Consider the following 10,815-nt stretch of genomic DNA (forward strand, 5'->3'; position numbering starts at 1 on the left):
GCATCCATTTATCCATTCATCCACCAAACTCATCTGTCATCCTTCCATCCATTTATCCATCTATCCATTCATTCATCTATCCATCCATCCATCTATCTTAATGAGGGCATATGATGTGCCTAGCTCAATGTTGCAAGAGATGCCAAGATGAACAAAACACAGAGTCCATGTCCTCAGAAATCTAGAAGCCAATAGGAACATGAATAACATACACAGATCACCACCCATGGAACAGCCAGTATGTGCTGTTAATGAAAGCCCTGCCAAGGAGGTGCTTCAGGAGGCGGGGCCACTTTGCCAAGGGAAATTAGAAGAGCTCCAAGAGGAAGGAAGCTTTGAGGTGGATTTCAGCAGCGGGAGATGGGGAAGAGGTTCATTCCAGGGTGTGGGTGAAGGTAGAGAGGTGGGAACGCACACAGATTTCACTGGGAGCAAAGGCACTGGGGAAGGCAGAGCTGCAGAGGGATGGGATCCTGGAATGATGTGTGGGAGACAGATCATGAAGTGTCCCTGGGAAGCAAGGATAAAACGTTTGAGCTTTAGTGAGAGGAATTGACGGAGAGGTGAGGGGCAGAGAGTTTTTGTAGAATTCCCCACTGGAACATGAGTTACTCAAGAGTAGCGCCTTTGATTTAGCTCCATATCACCTACAAGCTTGGCCTGGAGCAGGTTCTCAGCAAATGCTGGCAGAAGGAAGGAACAAATGATAAAACTGTGTCACAGGAACACTGGCACAGCAATTCAGGGTCAACATATAGGGGGAGGGGTGGCTGCTGCCTGATGTGACCACCCCCTGCCCCCATCCCCCTGCTGGGAGGGATGACCCGGTTTCCTTTGCTGGGGTCTCGCAGGAGCTCTCCCAAGAGGCACCACAAGGTGGCGCTGTTCCAACTGTAGCACCGAGTTCTGCCAAGGTCCTTGACGCAGGCAGCTGGTGAAGTGCCCATTCAAGAACTGTCCGGGGATGGTCAGAACTTCTTTTCAGCAAGTCCTGAGGCAGAATGAAGAGTCTGCGTGCAGCTATGGAAGAGAAGAGTCGACAGATCTTAACCCCAATGAAAGAACAGGCCTCACCCATCCATTCATCTGACAGGATCTACTATGTGCCAGGTACAATGTTAGGCTCTCAGAAAACAACAGTGACAAAGACACAGTCTCTGCCCTCCAGGAGCTCACCATCCAGTCCTGTCCAAATCTTCCTTTGCTATCTTTCTCTATCTCTCTCTTTTACACACACACAGACACACACACACACCTGTTCCCCACGGCCAATCCCCTTGACCTGGGAGGCCATCTCCATGTGAAATCTACTCTTTGACACTGTTCACCCCTTCAAATCCAAGTTTCTCCCCAAGGTTAGTGCATGGCCACATTAGCGTGAGCCCTGGATGCTCCTTCCTGGGATGGCTCCTCTTCCTCTTCCCCTGAGCTCCCGCTCGAGCCCTTTCCTATTCTTTCTCCCCGCCTCCCCCATCATACCCACACTACTCTGCCAGCCCTGGGACCCCCCTAAAGTACACCTGGCATGGGATGGGGCCTCCTAATACCCTAGAGCTCTGGAGGCTACAGGGACATGAAGGTGGATCCACAGAAGGGCCCTGGGAGACCCTGGCGCCAGAAACCCAGAGATGGGGCGTTGGAGAGTCTGGAAAACCAAAGACCTCAAGACATGCCCCTCTGTGGCTTGAGGGCTCTGCCAGCCAAACCTGTCCCCAGACAGGCTGCCCTATTTTCTCGCCTGCTTTGGAGGCACCAGGCCTCTCCCTGGCTGCAACTCCATACTGGTGGGGAGGTGAAGCATTATGGGGCATTGTCCACTTTCCCATCATGCTCCAGGGCTCCACTCAGCCCTTGGCGGGTTTGGGAGAGGAGAGGAGGGAGGGTTGGTGCTGAGAGTGGGAGCCAGGCCCATCGAGGTCCCGGGAGTGAATGCCGCATTGTTGGCCAGGCCAGAGTCACAGATAATTACCTCAATTAGTGACAATGGGAGAGTAATAAATACAGGCTTAGTGTCTCCTACCCCACCAGGGCTCCAAAGATTAATCCAGGCTGACGGGCGGGCCCTGAAAGGCGTGATGGACAATTCATTAAACTCCCCAAATGCCGCACAACCTGGGCGTGAAGGCTGAGTTAGCCCCCTGGGGGCTGCGCCTTTGTCCCGATTGTGTGTCTCCGCCACAGCAGAGCCGGGCAGCCCCCAGAGAGCGGGGAGGTGAGTGGGGCTCCCCGAGCCGGGCCAGGCGGCGGGGGGATTAGGCCTCGGTCCGGCCTTGGTTGCCCTGGCACACCAGCCCGGCCGGGCTGGAATGTCCGTGGGGGGGAGCCGGCCGAGCGGAGGGGCGGGGCCGACAAGGTGGGGTAAGGGGGGCGCACAAAACCGGGGGCAGGAGGAGTTAATTAGACGCCAGCCGAGGAGGGCGAGGGGCCACAACAGGGCTGAGGGTCCGCCAGGGCCGGCCCCTTCACTTCCGAGGATTAATAGGGAGGATAGAAAAGGGAGGGGTTTGGCTCTGGTGGGGGGAGAGCTGGGAGCTCTCCAGGATGGCACTGCCCCCTCTTGCCCAGCCTGCTACCTACTTGGCAAGTGGCTGGGAAGCAGGAGGCTCTGGCAGCCTGGGCAGGTGCCCCCCAGCATCCTACAGAGCGGCTCTTTCTTCCTTGTGTGGCACCTACATTGGTAGGATGATTGGACAGGGAGGAGAGAAAGGACCCTCTCATTTATCAGGGAGGTAGTAGAAGCAGGAATGTTTAGGGGCCCTCTTCTCAATGTCCCCCCTTCCCCCTGCCCAACCTGCTCCGAGCCAGGACCAGGAGGCTGAAGCTTTACCCTTCCTGATGAGGCTGCCAGGTTAAAGCCAAGAAGTCTGTAGGAGGGGCTGGAGCTGGTGTGAGTGCGTGGGAGCAGGGGCTGCCGTGTGCGTGTACATACACGGGCATGTGCTTGTATGTGAGACATGCTTGTGCACAGGGCATTCAGCAGGCCCTCTGTTAATATCTGTCGAGTGAATGAATGAATTTTGGTATTGGGTGTGAGGAGGAGCAGTGGCGCTGGGCTCCACCGTGACACACAGTGAATGGACTTGGGCCCTTTCGTTCAGAGCTTCCAGCCATGGCCCAAGGAGGCTGGGGACCCCACCTCTGAGCAGATGAGCAAATGTCCAGGAAAAATGAAGTGGCAGTGGCTCCTTCCCTTTGAAAAGGGCAAAAAAAAGCAGTAGCCTCTTGGAAGCCCCACTTCCTCCTGGGCCCCAGGGAACAGGGCAGCCCTGGCTCCTCCCTAGGAGCTACCCCACCCTATACCCTCCCAGGGGATGACAAGGGAGCGAGTTGGCGGCAGTTCCCTGGGCATATTTATAACCTGCTGCTCGCTCACCAGCGTCTGCTTTTAGCCCAGACGGGGGAGGGGGCAGGGGGGTGGTCTGTCTCATGCTGGGCGCCCTGGCTGGGTGTGGAAAGAGTGAGTAAGGGTGAGTGGTGGGCAGCTCTGCATGGATATTCCTGCTCACACCACAGCCAAACAGCTTATTTTCTCCTCATTTTGTTATTTTTCTCCCTCTGGCCTGGAGAGGAGGACTGAGCCAGCCTGAGGTTGGGGGGTGGGTGCTAGACCCTGGGGTATTTGCAGCCCCACTGACAGGATTTTTCCAGGGTGCGTGTGGCAGGGTGTGTGTGGTACCAGCTTGCTGACCCTCCGGGCACTGTGCAGGCTCAGTCCTCTCAGCTTCTCCGCCCTCCCCCCGCCCAGGATATTTCAGGACAAGTGCCTCCCTCACTCACTGAGGACGACCCTGTGTCCGGGGTCCCTGCCAGTCTCAGATACCACCGGAAGATCAGAGGTGGGCAGGAGGATAGCCTGGGTAGGTAGGGCTAGCTGGGGCATCAGGCCTATTCCTGATAGCACCAGCCTACGGTGACCCCCCTGAGCCCGCTCTGGGCCCTAAGACCTTTGTGAGGCCTCTCTCTAGGCACAGCTGTTTCCTCCCCAGGATTTACCTGCCCGGTGTGAGGACGGCACAGATGATCATAATAAATAATTAGCTCCTATGTAGTGCTTTGCAGACCCTACAGCCCTTTTACTTGCTTTTTTCCTTTTTATCGTTGCGCGCCCCCTTGAGGGCCAGCCCCATTCTGTACTTCCCTACCCCCTCCCTTGAAGTCCCAGTGCCTGGAAGCAAAGGGCCTCCATGCTGAGGACTTGAGTACGGGAGTCTGTCCTTAAACTTCACGCATGTGCAGAGGGCTTTACACTTCACTGAGCCCTCACTGCGCTGCCCCCATTATCGTGACAACATCTTTTGACGTGCTTGATTCCCTGGCCAGACTGTAAACTTCTCCAGGCAGGCTCTATGGCTCGTATATCACTGTATCCCCAGCATTTGGCATATACGCCTGGCACAGAACAGGTGTCAGCAAGTGTTCAAATGACACGAGGTTTCACGTACATGATCTCATCTCAACTTTATCACCTTCCTGAAGAAGACTAAGTACCATTAACCATCCCCGTTGAATAGACAAAGCCACTGAGGCTGAGAAAGGAACGGAATTTTTGAAAGTCTAGTTGGGACCAGAACAGGATTCACTTTTTCCCTTGCTCTTCTTCCAGCTCCTATGTGTCAGCTCAGCTCAGAGCCTTCCAGCTTCCAGGCCTGAAAGCAGATACTGATTCTAGTTTTTAGAGTTAGAAATTAGGCAAGAGTGGCTGGGTACAGCCGTGAACCCTTCGCCTCCCCACCCTGCTGCTCCTTCCCGAATCTGGGTATCGTCTAGCAGGGTCCCAAGCCCCCCTCCTGCCTCTGGCAGCCCATTAACTTCGTGCTTTGGGATCTGGGGGATCTAATAACTCGTTGGATTATAAACTGGACCTTCTTTGCAGGGGGTTCTTTACTGGAAACCAAGGCCTGTCAGGTGCCTTCTACCCAGGATCAATAAGATTTCTATTCCTCCCCCTCAACTGCCCATCAGAGCTGAGCTGATGCTAGCTTGCTGGATGGAGAGAAAGGAAAAGGGATATCATTGCAGGGTTGAGCAGCTCCTGGCTCCACTTCCCTACCCCCACACATATCCCAAAGACCAACAGGGGTCAGAGTTCACACACCCAGGGAGAGGTGGGAGGCAGCAACAACAGCAAGAGTCCCGGGGAGAGGGGGAAATTCTCTAGTAGGCTGGGATCAGTTGTTGCCCTTGGGGGTGCGGTGCTTCATAACTCCCCCCTGCTCTTTGGGTCCTCCCCTAGGGGGACGTGTTAGGATGAGGGACAGGCATTAGAGCTTAGGAAGCAGTTGGTGTTTGTCTGAAGTAAGGTTAAGCCTAAGGGTGGGCCTAGACCTAGGGAAAGGGAGTGGATTCGAGTTAGAGGTAGGTTTCGGGCTGTGGGCAGGATTAGTACTCCCCTCCAATCTGGTGAAATGCACACAGAAGTATCATATTGGTGTAGTTAGTAACAATCCTCATTTGGGCTCTTTATGGAAATGGCTAGCTTCATGGTTAGGTTATGGACCACACCTGGGTTTCCTTTCAGTTACACTGGTTTACGACTAGCCTTTATTTGAGTTCTAACCCTCCTGCTCCTTTCTTCTCCCCCATCATCATCTCTGAGCTTTTGGGTCCAGGAATAGAGCCTATCACCTGTTACCTGGATCCTACGTAGCCCAAGGTTTGGAAGCTGGAATCCTAATGTGGCATTTCCTTGTCTTGGGAAGGGGAGTGGCTTCCCCATTGCCCAACACCCTGACCACAGCTGGCCCAGATAGGCTTTGGGGACCGAAAGCTCTACACCAGGAGCAGCAGCACCCCTTCTGTTTGGGGTTTCTCTTTCTTCTTTGGTTTCTTTTCAGAACACCATCATAGCCATCACTCAGTTAGAGCGATTTTCACAACAGCTCATCTACATAGGAAAGGCAGGCTCCAAGTTTGTTTGTTTCATCCCCTCTCCGCAAGGGAAGAAACTGAGGGAGTTATGGACTTGCCTAATATCACAGAGCCAGTTGGTGTTCAAAGAGGAAGAAGGACCCTGCAGCATCTTTTGACTCCTGACTGGGTTCTTCTGGAGATCTGGATCCCCAGTGACCTCATCAGGGCCATCCAAGGGACAGGATCTCAGAGTCCTCTTTCAGGGTCAGGAAACCAGTTCCCCATCAATGTATCTTATTTGTTTAAAGGAGGTAAGCAATAGTGTGTTCTGGATTCAAGGAAAAGCCACCAAGTCATTGATAAAAATAGAGATTTTATTCTGCAGAGGAAGATACTACATGGGTGGGGGCGAGGAGCCACTAATAGCTACAGTGGAAGGAAATACTGATTCCGGTATGCAAAGGCATCTTTGAGAAATTGGGGAGAGGAAAAGAGGGGTCACAAAAGGCTGGAGGGCAAAAGGAGAGAAGAATGGAGAGGATTGGGTTGGGTGGAGGTGGTCTCTGCAAACCAGGCTGGAACCCAGCACAATAAATAGTTTTATTTACAACAACCAAACTTGTGGCTTTTTATCCACGTTTCAGTGCAAATTATTTACACACTGATGAGGAGGCAGGACAGGAAGGGGGTAGGAGGTGGCTGAGGGAGGCATGGCTGGCAGCTGTTCAATGGCTCCACGACAGAGGCTGGAAGAATGGGGATATTTCTGCGGGGTCCCCCAGCCTCATGTTCCACATCACCACAGCTGCCCTTTCACCCTGGAACCTCCCGCTTCAGCTGTAGGTGGGGAGGACAAAGGCCCTGATGCTCAGGTGTGTGTTCAGGGTCTGCACCCTTGGCAGGAGAATGGGAAGGGCATGTGGGGACCTGGAAAAAACGGAGGATAAAGGAGAGGGAGAGAGGCAGGCAGGTTGCTGGCGCGGTGGAGGAGACAGAGCTACACGTCAGGAGCTGACGCTGATGGAGGAGGGGACGAATCCTTCTCCCACCTCCTGGCCAAGCAGGGGGCAGTGCAACAAGGGGTCTCCCGCGGAGGTGGAGGGAGGTAGGTCCGGGGCAGGTCAGTCAGGATGGCAAGAGGGTTCATTCCGCCCCAGGCAAGTGGTTTCAGGAGTCCCCAGGTAGGAGCAGGTGGGAGAAATGATCGGATACGTAGGAGTCGCGGAGTGTGGCTGAAGGGGCTGGGTGGGCGAGGATCGGGGTCTTAGGTGCCAGCGAATCTGTTTGGGGGTGGGCTTGACGAGAACGCTCCTAGGGATGAGTCCGCGCAGCGCCTCACAGGCACTCGTGCAGTACGCGAGTGTGCGTGCAGTTGCGGCAGCTGACGTGGCAGCACCAGTGGAAGGTGCAGTTGCAGCGCTCGGTGACGCGCTGCGTGCGCGTGCGGTGGCCCCGGCCACAGCAGAGCAGCTCGCAGCCGTCCAGCGCGGGCGACGAGCTGTTGCAGGCGCGCCCTGCCGTGCCCGCTGTACCCAGGCGTCCGCTGTATGTGCAGAAGTTGGGCGATTTCTCGAAGTAGACGAGATCGTGGGGGGAGGGAGGCTTGTGAGCGGGGTCCTCGGGCTCGAGGCGCAGCAGTTCCGCCCGCGAGGCGCGGTTGTTGCCGCGATTGCCGTACAGGACGCGCGAGGCGCCGTCGAAGCGGTCCCGCAGCACGTCGCCCACGGCGCGCAGCGTGGGCAGCCGCATCCAGCACGTGCGCACCGTGCACGAGCCGGACATCCCGTGGCACTTGCACTCCTGGCGCATCTCGGAGAACACGGTCTGGGGGAAACGGAGAAGAAAGGGTGTTCCAGGGCACTGTCAGAGTCAGGGCCACCTTCCCAGATACCGCCCCCTCCCGGACGTCGCCGGAACCTCAGCAAAGGCCCAGGCCTAGCCGCGCACAGAGGAAGGGAGGCGCGAAATGTCCCGCAGAGATTTGGACACTAAGCCCAACTCTGCTCCACCCGGCGAATCTGTCTCTGCCTCTCAACCTGGTTTTTTGAACCTGTACAGTGGAGGGGCTGTAGGCAATACAGTCTATGGGTTACATGACTTCTAACCTCTCAGTTGTCAGCCACTGTCTCTTTCATTCTCTGGCTTCCTTCCAAGCCACCGCGCTCTCCGGACGCCCTCGCCTGGCTCCTTACCCTACCCCATGACCTTATCACCGACCGTTACTTCCCAAGTTCGAGGTTAGCCTCTGCGAGGGACTCCGAGAACCCTGCCATTCCGTTTCGGGTGCGGTGACCCTCAAGCCCGCTCACCGTGCGGCCCGCCTCGTTGTTGTGAAGGTTCATGAGGAAGCGCAGGTCCCGCCCCTTCTCCCCGGAGTCCACAAACTCCCGGCCAAAGAGGCGGCCGAAGTCGATGTTGTCGCTGCAGCCTCCCCAGTGCCAATCGGGGCCCCCAGGACCGCGCCGCCGGTAGTCGCACGTGCAGGACTCGATGGAGCCCTCCGAGCAGGAGCGCGCCACCGAATGGGTGACCCCGGCCGAGGTGATGGCGAAGATAAATGCTGTTTCCCGACAGCCTGTTGGGGAAGGGAGCGGGGATCAGCTAGGGGGCACGCGGGGGTGCAGCAGGCACCTTCAGTGGAGGGCTTGGGACCCTTGAGTCCCACGCCCCAAATCCTTCCTTAGATTCCTGAAAGCCCGGCGACGGGCTGTGTTGGGAAGCTGGTCTCACGGAGAAAGCAAGTGCGTGGGCACGCAACCACGGCCACGCTTGTAATCACACGTTACTGAGACTCAGGGAGCATTCTGGCTTCTCGGTGGAAGTGGGGCAGCCCCAGAGAGAAAAGCCGGAAAGAGGGGAGTGGAGGAATTCTGCACCGCCAAGACCTCTCCGCAGCCCAAACTTTCGGCCCGGCCCTCGTCAGCGATGCAAGACTTGCTGGGCTGGAGGTAAGAGACGCCCGCAGAGACCAGCTTTGAGAGGAGCTGAGGGACAGCAGTGGCCAGCCAGCGTCCACGACTCTGAACTCCCTTTCTCTGGGGCAGTGGCTCAGAAAAGTTAGCTTCGTGCCCGAGATGCACGGCTTGAAAGCCCCTGGTAGAACGAGTCTGGCCCAGAGCTAGTGCTGGCATGAAGCTCTTGGCGGGTGGATCGTGTGACCCTGCAGGTGCCCCGGACATCTTCCCTGCACTTGCCCGCCCCTGCCCTGGGGGTGACCGTGCGTTCCCCTGGTCCAGGAAGCGTCACCTTCCTGGGTACCCACCTCGGTTGACGATCTTGCCGAAGAGGTGGGGCCCCGAAGCTGTGGGACAGTTCCAGCGGCGGTTCCGGAACTGCCACTTGCACTCTCGCACAGCGCTCTGCAGGCCCCCACTCACACTGTGCAGGATCCCCGGGTTCTGGCGGATCAGCCGCCGCTGTTTGCGGCTCAGCAGCTGCAGACTGGGCTCGAGTACCAGTTGCAGGCTCTTGGAGTCGGTCAGCAGGTTCGTGGAGGAGGCTACGTTCACGATGCCCCTGGTGAGACGCATGATAGGAGCTCAAGCTTTGGAAGGGGACCTGCACCCTAACCAGAAAGGTCATGCCCACCCTGTCCTCTTCCTGGAGCAATTTGCTGGCGAGAGCGGCGGGATCAATAGCAAGGTAACAGTTCCGTGCTCCCAGGCTCACTAGTTTGAAAGGACTTGGCGTCCAGAGTTTTGTGTTCCCAGGGATCTTAGGACTGCTCGGGGGCCCTGCGCCCGGAGCTGGACAGCAGAGGCACGGAGAACCGGAGACTAGATATTCACCTTGGTTCTCAGAGCCTGCTTCCGGGCAGCCTGGTGAGCAAACCCTGGCCTGCCATCCATGCCCACCCAAGGCGTGAAATGCTTGGGAGTTCCACCCTCTACTTGGCTTCTTTCTGAGTGCACGCCTGCCCTTTCTCTCCCGAGGCTGGGAAACCTGTGGTGTGACTACCGCCGTGAGGCTCGGTTTGGGGCTCTTGGAAGAAGGGCGGTGCTAGATGGGAGTGGGCTCCCTGGCTGGAGTATCGTGGGCCACCGGGCGGACCATTCACCCCACTTAAGCAGAGCTGGATCCTCTGGAGCAGCTCCGCCCCAGAGCGCCCCTCGGTGTCTCAAAGGGAAGTCAGAGCGCTGGAGAGAGCCTGTCTGCGGACGGATCCCAGAGCGTGGGAGCTGGATGGGGCTGGCCCCTGGCTCTGTGCCCCGAGACAAGTGGCGACCCCGCACCAGCTCACTTACCACCATCGGCCACTGCTGTTGGCGGCCAGGGCTGCAGGCAGAGCGGCCAGCGCCAGCAACAGCGTAGCGGAAACCCAGCCAGGCAGCAGCGCCCAGTGCCCCATGGCCTGCCCGGCCTTGCCCGCTCTGTGCTGCAGTTGGGGCGGCTTTGGCTGCTGCCCGCGGCGGTGGGACTGGACGCGGCAGTGGCGGCTGTGGCGAGAGTCCGCAGTCTGGCTCTAACAGCCCCGGGGGCGGGCGACGGGCTGCATGGCTCGCGGTCCCAGCTGGTGGGCTGAGGCAGCCACGGCTGGGCGGCACCGCCTCTTATAGTTGTGGCGCTGGCTGAAGTGACGATAGGAGGCTGCCCCGCCGGGCCGCACTGTGGCACCAGGGCACACCGGTCAGGGGCGCAGACAATGGGCAGCGAGCGGGGCCGTGGCTCCCGCCCGTCTGAGCCGAGAGCTGACGGGCTGGCCGTCGGGGCTCACCCCCGCCCCCTACCCGGTGGCTCCCGCCTCCGGACCTGCACTGGCCGCCGACCCCTCCCCTTGGGACGCCCTCCCACGCGCGCCCGCCTCACTCCTCTCCGCGTCCGGAGCCCGTCGGGGACCAGCGTCCGCCAGGGGGCGCGGCGACCAGTGTGCTGCGGGCACAAACTGCCGGGAGCTCAACCGCTTCGCTGCCTGCTGTGGGGCTGTCCCCTCGACGTCACCCCGGTCCCCGCCGGCGTCTCCTCTCT

The 10,815-nt window shown here is 58.1% G+C and overlaps 1 protein-coding gene across 1 annotated transcript; it reads right to left on the minus strand.

The window, feature by feature from the left end:
* Window positions 1-7,185: 7,185 nt before the first annotated feature.
* On the minus strand, window positions 7,186-10,198 carry WNT1 (Wnt family member 1). The gene is made up of 4 exons (XM_030834999.2): window positions 10,095-10,198; window positions 9,113-9,366; window positions 8,160-8,425; window positions 7,186-7,674 (listed from the first exon to the last, which is right to left on the minus strand). Exons 1-4 carry the CDS (start codon window positions 10,196-10,198, stop codon window positions 7,186-7,188), a joined length of 1,113 nt encoding a protein of 370 aa, XP_030690859.1.
* Between the last annotated feature and the right edge of the window lie 617 nt (window positions 10,199-10,815).

This window comes from Globicephala melas, chromosome 10 (genome assembly GCF_963455315.2).
Source record: "Globicephala melas chromosome 10, mGloMel1.2, whole genome shotgun sequence".
In the NCBI taxonomy this organism is placed as follows: Eukaryota; Metazoa; Chordata; class Mammalia; order Artiodactyla; family Delphinidae; genus Globicephala; species Globicephala melas.

Excerpts from the sequence above, each read along its gene's own strand:
- WNT1 (XM_030834999.2), bottom strand. The coding sequence starts at position 10,198 with ATGGGGCACTGGGCGCTGCTGCCTGGCTGGGTTTCCGCTACGCTGTTG. Across the intron at positions 9,367-10,094 it reads AACAGCAGTGGCCGATGGTG|GGGCATCGTGAACGTAGCCT; the intron begins GTAAGTGAGCTG and ends GCGTCTCACCAG. Across the intron at positions 7,675-8,159 it reads ACAACGAGGCGGGCCGCACG|ACCGTGTTCTCCGAGATGCG; the intron begins GTGAGCGGGCTT and ends CGTTTCCCCCAG.